General features: G+C 36.2%; 1 protein-coding gene across 3 annotated transcripts in view; it reads left to right on the top strand.

Moving 5' to 3' along the window:
- Window positions 1-10460, top strand: part of kdsr.L (3-ketodihydrosphingosine reductase L homeolog) — a 33836-nt gene extending 23376 nt beyond the window's left edge. For 2 of the 3 annotated variants that reach the window (XM_018266412.2, XM_018266413.2), the window contains 5 exons: window positions 2282-2473; window positions 5808-5891; window positions 6173-6256; window positions 6545-6646; window positions 8170-10460. In XM_018266412.2, coding sequence (XP_018121901.1) covers window positions 2282-2473; window positions 5808-5891; window positions 6173-6256; window positions 6545-6646; window positions 8170-8289 — 582 coding nt within the window. In that variant the 3' untranslated portion in view covers window positions 8290-10460. The remainder of the gene's footprint in view (window positions 1-2281; window positions 2474-5807; window positions 5892-6172; window positions 6257-6544; window positions 6647-8169) is intronic. The other variant, NM_001091235.1, reaches the window with a different exon arrangement.
- The last annotated feature ends 5018 nt before the right edge of the window (window positions 10461-15478 follow it).

Raw genomic sequence — 15478 nt, 5'->3', positions numbered from 1 at the left:
TTTATTAAAATAGATTTAAGAGTTAAAATTACACTCACAAAGGAATTTTGTAGTATGCACGTATAGTAGTCATTCCAAGGAGTTCCCAGCTCCAACCAGGTTTGTTCCGCTGTGTAAAGATGTTAATTTGCTGGCACGATCAGCGTGTGGTGTCTGGGCCTCCTTGGATGACGTCACAGCCAAGACATCCGACATTCTTGGCTGTGACGTCATCCAAGGAGGCCCAGACACCACACGCTGATCGTGCCAGCAAATTAACATCTTTACACAGCGGAACAAACCTGGTTGGAGCTGGGAACACCTTGGAATGACTACTATACGTGCATACTACAAAATTCCTTTGTGAGTGTAATTTTAACTCTTAAATCTATTTTAATAAATTGTTTTACACGATGTCAAGCATATGTCCTTAGATGCCAAATGAATGGAACAGCATCAACAAACACCTTTAACGCGAGCAAATATTTAAAACGTCTGTGAGTATATTTATATGTCAGACACAGACGGTGAAATATTTATTTGTGCTGGTGAATGGTTGCGGGGTGATTAAACCGCACAGGTGGAGAGACACTTTTTTATCCTTAACATACACAGGGGTGCAACCTACCTATTAAGGAAATACTACACTATATTACTATTTCTTCTTTTCCCCGAGCTTTTAGCGCTGGTTTTTCTACACACATTTCCTAAGAGTTAAGCATTGTAGCATTAATGCGGCACCATGGGAGGGCATGTGCAAGGCCTCTCTGACAGTCATGCACAACCGAAAGCAGTGATAAGTGCATAACTTGACTATTTATAGACAGATCAAACCAAATGTATGTAGACATTCAAATGCAGTCTTCCCACCAGGTAGATAAAATCAAGTATAAACATTATTTATCTCACATAGAAGCAGCCTTAGTCATTGGTCAGGAGTCTATGACTGTGTGTTTGTAACACAAAATAAAGTTTATACTTTATCCTCCTGGTGGGAAGACTGCATTATTTGAGTGCCTGCTCTGCATACATCCGGTTTAATCCGTTCCCCTTGCTGAAGGCTCAGGGAGGTGCACCTGGGCCTATTCTATTATGTGGTGAGTTATTTCACTTTATGGACCCCTCTCATTTTCTTTATTTACATACAGAACTATGTATAATATGCATCTGTTAGTATTTTAAACCTCTTAATTTCACTGATAATAACAAACAGCCATTTTTGGAAACATCAAGACAGAATTTTGGTGTAAAATCAGTAAAAAATCACCCATTGAAATAGAAAATAAATTGGTGGGACACACAAAAAAATGTGTAAAATGCATGAAAACTTAAAATGAGGGTATGTAAAATTGAGGTTTCACTGTATAACATCTAGGTGTGTTAGGTGCTTCATTACTGTCATTTTTGTGGGTGTGGTAAGATTTTGTTGGCTAAATGTGTTTTCATGTTCTGATAAATAACACAGTGATTACCCCATTTTGTCTATCCTGTTTGCTTTATTGGGATGGGGTAGTACAAATGAAATGCTAATATGAGATATTGCCATATTATAATGTTATAAAAACATTACACGAGAACGGCTTATATTGGCTTTGTAGGGTTTGTTTACTAACTGGTGCCATCCCACACAGGTGCAGTTACCAACAGAAACCAAACAGACTTTTTCTTTGATTCTCTTGCATGTAGTACATTCAGGGTTGTATTTAAGTACTGTGCCACCCTAGGCACCAGAACTATGAGCGCCCCCCCCCTCCACTGGTGAACTGTGAATGCTTATACATGCACGTGTATTCACTTGACCCAGGTACCCCTCACCCTCCCAACTCCGTCACCAGATTTAGATAGAAAGGTTTGCGTTGGCTGGGACTTATTTTTATTCTTTCTTTTAAAAATTAAGTTTTTTTATATAGGCACCCGAGGGCCACAGCCCGGAGTATACTGTTAAATTACTGACTGGCTGCTATAAGCAATTGCTCTTGTGCAATATGTTATCTACTGCATGTTTGTAAAGCAGCCCCTGTATGTTTTGAAGACAATAAGACTTTTTCCAATTCTGGAATATTCTAGGAAATAAAAATATTCTGATTCATCCAAACAAACATGATTATTCTTTTTCCTATACTTGTTAATTGCATTTGCAAAATGACTTTCCTAATCAAAAACTCCTATAGGAGCATAAACCCTGTACAGGAAATTGCACCACTACTAGTAATAGTCAATAATTAATCTTAGATTCAAACTCAGTTTATCGTATCTAGTAGCCAAAAACAGTCTGGTTATGCATGTTTTTTCTCTTTTGCAGAGGCTGATGGAAATCAATTATCTGGGTAGTGTGTATCCCAGCCGAGCTGTGATACCTACCATGAAGGAGAGAAGAATGGGAAGGATAGTTTTTGTTTCATCTCAGGCTGGGCAACTGGGATTATTTGGCTACACAGCATATTCCCCTACAAAATTTGCTCTTCGTGGTCTGGCGGAAGCTTTACAAATGGAGGTAAGTTATATTATCAGATTGTAAACAACCAAATGGGATCTGAAACTAAATAATTGCTACTGTGAGTGGAGATAATATAGATTTAATATCTGATAAGTGTCCAAATTATTTTTATTAGATTTAGGGGTAAATCTTGCAGAAGCTTTACAAATTAAGGTAAGTGATGGTATCAGATTATAAACTACCAAATGGTATCTGAAATATTGTGGGTGGAGATAATATAGAATTAATATCTGATAAATGTCCACTTTAATTTTATTAGATTTAGGGGTAATATGTGAATAAAACATTGTAGATGTGACTTTTTTTGGGGGGGGGGATTGCAAAAAATATTTTGCCTCTTTTTAACCCTTTCATGCCATAATCTCTTTATTCAAATTAGAATTTCAATTTGATATAGGATTCACCCAAATCCTTCATGAAAGATTCAGGTTCAGCAAAATCAAAAAACAGCAGATTTACTGCACACTCCCAATCAATAAAGGGCTGCATGTGTTCAGCAGGGCTGTAATGATGAAGGTGGTCTTGGGGGGATAATTAGATTACTGGTATACAATCCCTTCAATTCATGCTATGTTGTGACTGTTTTGTTAGAAGGAGCCCATTATGCAGGTGGATTATCTGTGCTGGGGTATGTAATATAATTATCTGCCTCACAAAAACCAAACACAAAGTTGCGTCTTTTCCCATTTTCCCTCTTTAATTCAAGAAATAACAATAAAAATCATACATTTTTAATGATTAAAACAATTGGTTAAAAAGTATGTTTTGCACAAGCCCTATTCGTTACACTGTTGAAGAAAGGGACAGTACATTGAGCTGTGATGGGTTGAAGGTGCTTGCAATATAAGAAACCAGTTTGAATTGTTTCTGTACAATGCATTAAAGGGATTCTGTCATTTTTATGTTTTACTTTTTATTTCTAAATTATACAGTTTACTTGCAAATAATTCAACCCATTTAAAATGTTACCAACAAATGTACTTTTTTTTAGCTGTAGTATTGGTGTGGAGGCAGCCATCTTAGTGCATTGTGCCTGATTCTGAGTTTTGAGAAGGAGCCAGCATTTCAGGATGGAACTGCTTTGAGACCGCTATTGTTCTCCCCTTCTCCTTGTATTTTGCCACGACCCAAGTGATACCCCATCTAGTGGTAAATATGAAAATAGCACCTGACGGCTGCCTTTACTGCTGAAGTTAGTTTCTCTGGCTCAACGGAAGCATTCCTGCCAGTTTGGGTTCGGGGAGTGTGTAGGTAGTTTTATTTGCTCAGCCCTGATTTACTGCGTTGAACAGTAAAGGCAGCAGCCAGGTCAGCCATAAATCTTCCAAGGACTGCAGAAAGCCCCAACAAAGTCAGCGTGAATGCGCTCATGTCCTCACTTCTCCCAGAGAAATAGCAGGCTATCGGGAGACTGTAGCGCACACAAGAGCTGGTTCAGTGCTTGTCGCCCTATCGTCTTTTTCAGACACAGCAGTACACCTGGAAGAGGGATTTTATGTCGTCATTTAGGTGTAAAACATTTAAGATTGTTAACCCTGTCAAGGCCAGATTTTATTGGAGGTGGTTTGAGGGGATTTTTACATACATTTTTTTGTGTGTTCCTGTTCCTTTAAGTAGACAGGGAGAAGAAGTGGTAAATGCCAAGATATTAAAGGGCAAGGAAAGCCAATGGAACATTACATTACATTAGTGTAATACCTTAAGTACAGCTGTCTAATGTACGGCAACTGTTAAAAAAATAAATAAATAAACTGCTGATTTCTCCTTGTGAATAACCCATATTCAAAAAAAAAACAGAGTATGCATGTTGTCTCACTTCAGGCATTTATTTGTGCAAATTCAACCAAATTAAAAAAAAATTGTGTTAAATAAATTCATTATTATCATACCACATGGCAGTGTCTTATCTGTGTCTCCAAACCTCATGCAAGCCACACCCTCGTGACGTGAACCATGTCAGGAGGGTGTTGCTTGCATGAGGTTTGGAGACACAGATAAGACACTGCCATGTGCAATGTAAATAATGAATTTATTTAAAGGAAAACTATACCCCCCAAACAATGTAGGTCTCTATAAAAAGATATTGCATAAAACAGCTCATGTGTTAAACCCTGCTTCATGTAAATAAACCATTTACATAATAATATACTTTTTTAGTAGTATGTACCATTGGGTAATCATAAATAGAAAATTGCCATTTTAAAAAAATACGGGCCCCCCCCCCCCTGGGATCGTATGATTCACTGTGTACACAAACAAACCATACATGTTAGGTCACATGAGCCAATTAACAGACAGAATTCTGTCTTTTGCTTTCACACTTCTTCCTGTTACAGTTAGAGTTGTAGTATTTCTGGTCAGGTGATCTCTGAGGCAGCACAGAGACCATCACGAAATGTTGGGTCAAGCGAAGTAATAGTCCAATATTTACCAGTTTGGTAAGAGTCTAAAATATGTCACCTAATATGATATAAACTATCCCTTGCATACATATTCATTTTGGGGGTATAGTTTTCCTTTAACACAAAAACAACGTGCATACTCCATTTTTTTGAATAATTGCTTTGTGCCTTTGGACCCCTTTGTGCCTTTGGACCCAAGCATGTTGCTTACTCTAAGACAGCATATAACCATACCATCTTTTATATTTAGTGAATAACCAATATTCCAAGGCCGGGACCCTGTGTGTTAGATCTGACCAGCATGAGCCAAAAAGTGTCTTGAGATCAGGTGCAGGATAAGAGCTGAACTCTTCACTTGTGCGTGGCACTGTTAAATACATAATCAGATCAGTGCATGAGAGAGAGAAATGCAGGGTAAAGGGGATTGATTAACTTGGCGCATGTACAGGCACAGCTCATCAGCCATATTGTTATGGCTTTATTATGTCATTCAGCAAAACATGGCAAAGGTGTTTAGAATTATGGACAGCTTACTGTAATAAGTGAATATGTCTGGAGGCCCTTTTCATAAAAATAACTTGGTGATTAAGTTTAGCTTCACATATTTTTTTAATGAGATAAACCAGATCGAAAAGGCTTTCCTTGCCATTTAAGTCTAAATGCAGGGTTGCTAGATGTTACATTTTATATTTCTGCTTATACATTATTTCATTTATATAATAGGGGTTTTTATAACGGATTGCATAAAACCACCAGGGTCTCTTAATTGGTTGTATCTGATAGACTGACATTTAAACTGGAATCTCCATGGTATGGACGTTTTTAGTCTACCTCTCCCTCAATGTTGTATTTTTTTTTTTCTCACCTACCCTGTTGCCACAATGTATTATATACACAAATACATTTTATCTATTTTTACATTTATACAGGTGAAGCCATACAACATTTATGTGACTGTGGCTTATCCTCCAGACACTGACACCCCTGGATTTGCTGAAGAAAATAAAACAAAGGTAGTGTATGAACATACCATAATTTCATTCAGTGGACTGCCCTTTTGTCTGTATACTTTACTAGATTCATGAAGTTTTAAACCCCCCTTTTCTGTATGAACACACTTAAAAATTATCTAAGCTTTTGATTTGAAATACAAATTGTTTATAATATATTTTTCCTATGAAAAATCTAAATTTTAATTAACACATATATAATGTTTCACACTATATACTAAAAACAAATAATGCTTGTTCATTGTGGGCTTACCATGTCTTTTTGTTATGTATTTTTCTTTAAGCCTTTGGAGACCAAGTTAATATCTGAATCTTCAAGTCTCTGTCAAGCAGATCAAGTTGCCAGAGTGATAGTTAAAGATGCCATTGTAAGTTTACATGTTGTTTCGTTTCATTAAGCAAACATATTATATCACAGTTTGTTTACATAAACCATGTGGTGATTTTTATTAGCACAGAGAAAGGAAGAAAAATATTAAACATCCGTGCCATAAAACATGAAAGGCACACATGCTATATTTCCATACATAACCCTCTTCTTTCTCCATAAACACTGCTTTTTAGGATTCCAAGGATCCTTAGATAATGCCCATTTTTTGTGGTGTTCACATTTGTTTCATCTATATTTGGTTTGTTTAATGTTTTTTTTTCAATAGCAAGGTAATTTCAATAGTTCAGTTGGCTCAGATGGTTATATGCTGTCCTCCCTAACGTGTGGGATGTCCCCTGTAACAACCATTACAGAAGGACTTCAGCAGGTAAGAAACAATCACTGTATCATTCCACCTGACACTCTGTAGAAAGATAAATGAATCCTCAGAAACCTTCTGGTGGTGCGACATATAGTCACGTCAGTCAGTGTTATTCATGTAAATAAAGGGGGCCCCCCGACACTCGCCAAGATTAACTGCTGTGTTTCCATTTGGTATGACATAATAAAGCTAACATAACAGTTAATCTTGGTGTTTGCTGGGCCCCCTTTATCTACATCAATTACTTTAAAGGAGAACCAAACCCTAGTCCGCCCTTCACCACTGCCCACTCCATTCCCCCCCCCCACACACACACACACACACACACTTCTGTCTGTCTCTGTTCCACTTCTGTTAGAGGAGCATACACAGTTAAATCTATGTCCTGATTCAGCTTCTACTTTGCATCCTCCCGCAAGATCAGTATCAGCTGACAGACGAGGATCAGAAGATGGCCCCTTTGAACTCCGCTGTGCGGCTCTGCAGATTTATAGCAGGTCAAGATGCAGGGAAACTTTTAAAAGGAATAGATGGCTCAGATGAGTGCCAGTGGAGGGGGCTAGGGTTTAGTTCTCCTTTAACAGTCCCATGTAGGGATACTTATGTACAGTGGTCTATATAGTCCTCGAAAAAGTCCTCTCAGAATGGTTCCATTAAATTTCTTATTTGTAATCCTCCTTAATGGCTCATGTCTTCATAACTTTTGTTGGCTCCTATTATTGGAACTCAAAGCACATGCTGTCACTCATACTCTCATTTTCTCACCTGGCTTTAAATTCCTATCAAACATTCTGTTTTATTTGGGACCAGCTGACACAATACGCCTTAAATGAAACATTCCCATTTAAATTAAGACTGGGTGTAATATAATTTGCTCTTATTAATTTGCTTTAATTACAGTTAACATTTCTGAAATGCACATAAACAATATATTTTTTTTAGCTGAAACCCCCTTCTGATTTTAGTATCTTTAATTTCGTTACTTCCAAAGAGCCGGCCAACAATGTGTAACTGTATGCTGTAAATCTAACTTTTGACTACTGGCGCACAATTTATCTGCTAATTCCTGTGATTAAGAGTGATGAAATATCAGATAAACTCTTTGTCCTCTGTACATATAGGATGACCGTTAATGAATTAATCTTCATTGCTTTCAGCCTTTTTCTGTACATTTAAAAGGAAAGTTTCTGACTGTGGAAGTCACATTTACATGGCTTAGGGAAATGTCCCTTACAGCACCTTTTCAAATTTCAATTCTAATATAGAGGAGGGGAATCAGTTGCACTCAGAGAAGGACATGCAAAGTGGATGATTAATCGCTACTACTGCTAGGAAGGGTTAGTTGTTTCTTTTGTCAGCTTCTAGGAAACCCTCACTGGAATCAATTTAAGCAGATAAAAATAATAGTTTATATTTTCTCTGTGTGTGTTAAATGTGTGTGTGTGTGTGTGTTTTATATGCTTATATGTAAATACTGGCAAAAAAATATGTCTTGTGCCTACCCAATTACTTCTTTTTTCTTTTTATAGGTTGTCACAATGGGCCTGTTTCGCATCATTGCTTTATTCTACCTTGGAAGTTTTGATAGCATTGTACGTCGCTGCATGATGCAGAAGCGCGATTCTCAGAAATCCTGTAAAACAGACTAGTGTCAAGAACTTAACAGACTGATTGCTGCTAGGAATACAAATGACCTAAGGCTAATGTTCCTGTCACCTGATTAGTCTACCTATTCAGCATGTCACTGTTTTTCTGCCAAGATGAAGTAAGAGCGTCCTTCAGATGTTAAAAGCCTGCTGGTTACAATGCAAACTGAATTGATTGCCGTGTTCTAAGTCTTATATATGGCTGATACATGGTACATGTGACATAGACTGTTTTGTACACTGTTACTTTCAATGAAAAGAAGCCTCTTTTTTCTTTCTAACTGTTAATAATGGTTCAACACCTAATGAATCTTTCACAGGGCCATAACTTGTTGAGAAAGCAAACTGCTGTTTCTGGGCATGGGAAGTAATTAGGAAGCAATTCAGATACCTTGAAGATAAATTTTAAAATGCTTACTATGACCAAAAGATGATGCAAATATAGAATGAAGATTATAAATATTTAGACTGATGGAGGCCTTAACCGTATATCATTTTGCAGTCCTAAATGCTAATAAAACTACCGCAAATGAACTTATAAGTTATGTTTTAGTAGTAAATACTGGATGGCAACTAATGAGGAATACTAACTGGCTGCCCATAATACTGAAAAGCAAAGACATTCTTTTTTTTTAGGGTCACATTAGTTTTTTTTATGCATTTTGTCCATTATGGTCAAAGGACCATAGAGAAGTCCTACTTGCAAAATTGGTAGTGGTTAACAAAGTTCCACATAATTTTTGACATTTACTGGTATTGCCTATTTTAAAGTGTATTGGTTGGTTTCTTGGTTTCAAGATAAGGAAGTGGTGCTGGGCCCTGATAAAGGTTTGTTGCTTATTCTCCAGTTATTTGTAGAACCAGTAGTTTTACAATACTCAACACTGAGCTAACCATACAACAAGCATTTTTAAAAGATTTTTTTAATGGACAGGTTTGCCAAGGTGGTATCAGTTGTACTTTATAAAGCAACATTCTCAGCAAGTGCACTTTAAGATGGAGAATTAAATCAGACTGATCAGTGGCAGTTTCAGTGCTGTCCAAGATTCTCCATGCTTTGGTCCAATTATCAACTCTCCTCACACATGTAACAAGATTCTTGTCAAGAAGTCTATGTAGATTTTGGAAATGCTTGGGACCATTATAATTTTTTGGAGGGCCACATCCAGCAAATCACCACCAGTGAATGGACCTGCTATAGAGGTTGCTATAGAGGTAGCATATTAGGGTTTTTGTTTGAGACTGTTAGAAGCAACTCAGGTGGAGCTAAACCTTATACCATGGACAATATGAGTTCTTACCAAAGTGTAGCATCATAGTTCTTTCTTTTAAAGAAAAGATTACAGAAATGAGGGTGAGCTTTTTATATCTTATGGCCAGGACTAGTTACACAGAATTGATATTTCTTTACAAGCAATACAAAGTAAAATGCACACCCAAACCACAGACCTTCAAATGTTAATTTATAAATCAGGATTTTGGACTCTCCTATAACTAACATCTCTGATCTAAAGGTTTTTTGGCCAAGAATAGTAATGGCTACATTTTAATAATGCCTGATTCAGATTTGTTGCATCCTGTGTTACATATAGGCAATCTACTTCATCATGGAAAGCCAGTGTCTGTTTAGGAAAACACAGATGAGATCAAATGTGGTACACCATGCTCCCAAAATTTAATGTAATTTGAAAATGTTATACAAAGTATGACAAAAACAGGGTGGTATTGCTGTCACTTAGGTTTGGCCTTACATTATCTGAGTACAGTGTACATATACTGTAGTTGACTGGTAACAGTGTGGTTGCTACTTTTTTAAAAAGATCAATTACAAATCTTTTGTTTCAACAATGATTTTTGCCGTATAAGCGTTCTGTTAATTTGCAGGTAACTACAATTCTAAATGGGCGAATTATCGGAATTTGAGACCAAAAACTTAATACAATTGACCATTTTTTCCTGCAAATGACATTGCTTTTGGCATTTATCAGTTTTTCTTGTCTTTTTCTTGTCTTCGTGTCAATTATTCATTGTCAATGAATCTTTCTGTCACTTCAAGTTGCTTTACAATTAGTTTATGGGAAGCTTGTGAAATGCAAGATAAAAACCTCTACCTGTACCATTAGTTTCTAGTAAGTAGTTGAGTTATAATAAAGTCACATAGAGCTTACATAATAGAAACATTGTCTGCTTGCATTAAGGAACACACTTCTTCATGATTCTGACACAGCTCACAGACCAAAAATACAATGACTGCTCTCGTCAGAAGGCATAATGTCTTGATTTTAGTTTGGAATCATTTGCTTAAAGGGGTTGTTCACCTTTGAGTTCACTTTTAGTATGATGTATAAAGTGATATTATGAGATAATTTGCAATTGGTTTTGATTTTTATCAGTTAAGTTTTTTACTGATTTAGTTTTTTATTTAACAGCTCTCCAGTTTGCAGTTTCAGCAATCTGGTTGCTAGGGTTCAAATTACCCTAGCAACCAAACATTGATTTGAATAAGAGACTGAAAATTGAATAATGAAAAATGGAAAGATTGATTAATGAAAAAAAATAGCGTGTGTAGCCTTATAGAGTATTTGTTTTTCTAGATTGGGTCATTGACCCCCATTTGAAAGCTAGAAAGGGTCAGAAGAAGGAAAATATTTAAAAAACTAAAAAAAAAAAAAAAAAAGAAATAATAAAGACCAATTGAAAAGTTGCTTAGAACTGGCTATTTTTTCCAAACATGACACTACCAGCAGGAAGCCCAAAAATCTCCACTAGTATTGCAGTTGATCTCTAGATGCCTCTAGTATTGCCATTTGTTTTACACGTTATGTACTTGAGTATAGCTGAATTAAATTTTATGTTTACCTTTTTCATAATTGTAATGCAGGGAACTGGCTTTACATTTCTAACAGAGGGATGAAACCAAACTTAGTTGGGCCACCAGTAATTTTAATTATGATACGCCATTTGACAGAGTGAACAACGTAACATTTAGGGGCACATTTATTAAAGGTCGAATTTTTCAGGCTTTTTGTCTCAAAAAATCCAGAAAAGTTGCTGAAACTTTTTCAGGTTTTATTATGCGACAAAACTGTGACAAATCCGAAAATTGCTAAAACCTGCAGAAGTCAATGGCAGATGTCCCTTTTACAATTGGAAGATGTTTCTTGCCTTCATGATCTTCGAGGGTTTTGGCTATTTAGATTCTGATTTTTGTGCGGAAAAAGTTGTGGTTTTCACGGGAAATCGAAAGTTTCCTGATTTTTTCTCGACTTTTCTCGCACATGCTTTTTTCGTTCGGATTTTTTACTAAATTAAGGCCATTTGTGGTTGGCAGTTTGGGAGAGTTTTTTTGTTTTTTTTAATAAAGATGAAAAAAAAAGTTTTAATACCCCCCTAAAAGTCATATCTTGTATTTCACGTATTTTTACAGTTGTGCAGTTTCCTATTCTAGATGATAAAATGATTACAACACTTTTTCCGCATTTCCTGTGCTTTCCATTCTGTCAAATGCTATGAAATATTGGGGAAATGCATTCATGGAAAATTAATTGGTACCTATTATTTTTCCACTATATCACGTTTCCTTACTTGTCAGGATGTGAATATTCAAAAGTTGATTTTTTTTTTCTTTGCACTTCCTTTTTTATATTTATATTAACTCTATCAGTGCTGAAAGACTGCTCTGTGGAGTAGTGATAATTTGCATTCCCTTAGTACTCTGTTTTGAGTGATTATACCAAAAATAAAAGACGTGGATATGACGTTTTTTATGATCTGTATGATCCCATGGTATGACGATGAAGATTTTCATTCATCCAGGTCATTGTATATGTAGTATAGGTAAATCCAATGGCATGGATAACATCCTTGAGGTTATCATAAGACTCTTATGTGAGAGAAGTACCTTTCCTTAAAGCTGCTATAGAAATACTTGTAACCGTATCCCAGATACTATGGGGGTTACTTATCAAAGGTCAAGTATTAGAGCTTTGTGAGCTTTTTTAAACCTCACAACATGAATGGTTTATAATTTTAAGAAAAAACTTGAATGGGAAAAAACTCGTCATTGAATTCAATGTGAGAAACCCGAACACTTGAATTGATCAAGTTTTCAACAGGAAAAAACTCATTGATTGAGTTTGTGTGCAAAACCCACTAAAAAAAACCCTCTAATCTCTTGAAGGCTACATACATCTTCAAATGGTTCAAGGGACCTCTGCCATTGGCTTCTAAATGACCGATTTTAGACAACGTATTTACGGATTCTACCTATTTCCAGGTTTGGTGTCGTTTTTAACCCAAATAATCTAATTTTGACTAAAAAAATACCATTGAAAACTCAAAATTTTCATGGAAAAAACAAATTGACCTTTGATAAATAACCCCCTATGTGTTTAAGAATATGCTGGGAGTGATAATACAGGTATGGGACCTATTATCCAGAATGCATGGGACCTGTGGCTTACGGATAATGGATCTTTCTATAATTTGGACCTTCTGGATCTGAAGTCTACTACAAAATCATGTTAACATTAAATCAACCCAATAGACTGGTTCTGCTTTCAATAAGGATTAATTATATCTTCGTTTGAATCATGAATAAAGGTACTGTTTTATTATTACAGAGAAAAGGAAAATAATTGTAAAAAAATCTTGATTATTTGGATATTATGGGAGACTGCCTTTCCGTAATTCAGAGGTTTCTGGATAATGGGTTTCTGGATAATGGATCCCATACCTGTATTGGCTTTCCTGCTATTACAGACTCTTGTGACAAATGATTTTGTCAAGTTAACAAAGGCTTTTGGACTCTGAATTGGTAATAAGTAAACACATAGACATATACACATACGTAGCTGTTTATTTAAGGCATGTGCAATAGAATGAATCATGCAGCTTAAATACATACGGTACACAGGGTAACGGACACACACCATCTTTTGTTTCAGTGTCTTTGATACAATGTGTAAAGCTCTTCTGTGTTCAGCGACGTGCGCACAGATGAACATGTTGCTAAACACAGCGGAGCCTTACACAGTGATACAGTGAAACCTAGCAAAGATAGATTTTTTTGGTAAGCACATTTGTCCCAGAGAGGTGGAATGGAATTGTTTGAATAAGTGCCACTGTTTGCTCAGTCTATACGCACAGAATCATGGATTTCACCTCGCAATTTTACCTTCCTCAGGTACACAGCATGTAAAGCTGAGGAAGGGGGTTGTTCATCCCAAACATTGTACAAAAGTCTGCAGATAAATGTTGTTCGGATAATCACATCAAATAAAGTGTGTGTGTGTGCGCGCTGTGAGTTCCATGATTCTGCATATAGTTGGAGACTGACTGATTCCTGAAGATGGAAGCATCACATTGATCTGCCATGTTGTGCTTCATAAATCATGAATGAAAAGTTGCTGTGTCATGTTTGGGTTTCATTGTATTAGTGGCTACATAAAAGAAATGAGGAGTGCTATTTCACTCATATGTAGCATACAGGAAGCACACATTACAGCCCAGGGATATTCATTTATCTGGCCCATAGCAGCTGATTTGTTCAGTTTTAGTGCCCCATATCTCATCACAAACAGTGATGGAAAGAGAGAGTACACACAGCTCTTCTGTCAGGCAGCATATGCCATTTCATTTATCTTTCATGTTGCCTGGAAACATTTCATTGCTCCTTTTTTTGAAGCGTTATTAACTACTTCTGTTTTTTTACCTGTGTTGGTAAAAAAATGGGGTATGCTTGCAGGTTTTAGGATTCAGTATAGCACTCAGATATCATTTAGAGTTTATACAGATTTAAACTTTTGCATGCAGCTGTTAAAGGCCATTTTGCTGTGACTAATAACCTTGGTAAACAAGTGCAGCACTTGTGGAACATAAACCAACTTGCTTTAGGTTTGCATATTATTTCAAACCACACTATTTTTATTATAATCTGATCCTGTTTTGCTTGTGTGCCATACCATTTCATTAACAGAACATTTTTGTTATTCTGAAAAAATAAAATACTTTGTATTTTATCCCTTGTTTGTGCAGTTTATTTTTTCTTAATTTTAAAGATTAAACTATACCTTATTTGCAAACATGCTTTACTTTAATTGTAATTATTGGGCTATTTAGTGTACTAAAAGGATAGCTCATGCTCAAATATCTCTTGATATAAATTATCTAGTGGTTGGTTAATTTTAATGAGCAATAACTTCTGCACAAAGTCTTATTAATGTTATACCAGCATATTATGTTGTGTTTTACCGTGATTAATTAATTAAAGAGATACTGACACCAGAAATTAAACACTTTTTTACATCTATCATAATATTGCCTTTGAAAGCAACTTTGCCATAAAGTATTTGCACAATGCTTTTATATTGCCTTTCTGATGCCCCATGTTCCTATCTGAGAGGCTGCCATATCTGTGCAGCAGGAGTCCGTTAGCATTAGAAAATGTAACTGACAGGCTGAGATGGGACAGTCAGGTTGGCAAAACAGTCAGGTTTAGGAACTTCAACTAACAATTACTTACAAAAACAAACCTCTCAGCAAAAAAGATCAACATGACCTATATGAACTTTTAATGTACATTTATATTTTAAAAAATAGTTTTTAGTGTCGGTATCACTTTTAAGTTCATGATCATTGTGATGAGCGAATGTATTCGCCAGCCATGGATTTGCGGCGAAATTCCAAATCTCACCATGTGCAAATTTTTTCTTGAAACTGCAGCAAAATGTTGCAGCGAAAAAACGCCCATAAGAAAAAGCGCCTATTGACAAATGCATTTAGAGAAAAAAAGTCGCCATAAGAAAAAACGCCCATTGACTTTAATGCATAAGCACAAAAGAAGTCGCCATAAGAAAAAACACCCATTGACTAATGTATTTGGAGAAAAAAAGTTGCGTAAAAAAAAGAAAAGCCTATTGACTTCAATGTGTTTTGCAAAATTTCTTAATTTTTTGCAGTTTCGACGAAGTGAAACAGATTTGCTCATCACTATTCATGATGAGCAGGTTGACGCAAGTTTTCCTTCATGTTGGGCACATTAAGGTCAAGAAGGTGAGCCTCAGGTTCAGGCAGGTGGCAGTTGAACTTCAAGCAGGTCCTGTCCCCTTTGAGAATGTAATAGTGTTGAGCCCTTCCATAAAGTGGCTAATCTCACCCTTATACGAGTCATCAGAGGAAGATACGTCTGGTG

This window comes from Xenopus laevis, chromosome 6L (genome assembly GCF_017654675.1).
Source record: "Xenopus laevis strain J_2021 chromosome 6L, Xenopus_laevis_v10.1, whole genome shotgun sequence".
NCBI lineage: Eukaryota > Metazoa > Chordata > Amphibia > Anura > Pipidae > Xenopus > Xenopus laevis.
Note: the sequence above shows the minus strand (reverse complement) of the source record. Positions and strands in the feature narration are given on the sequence as shown.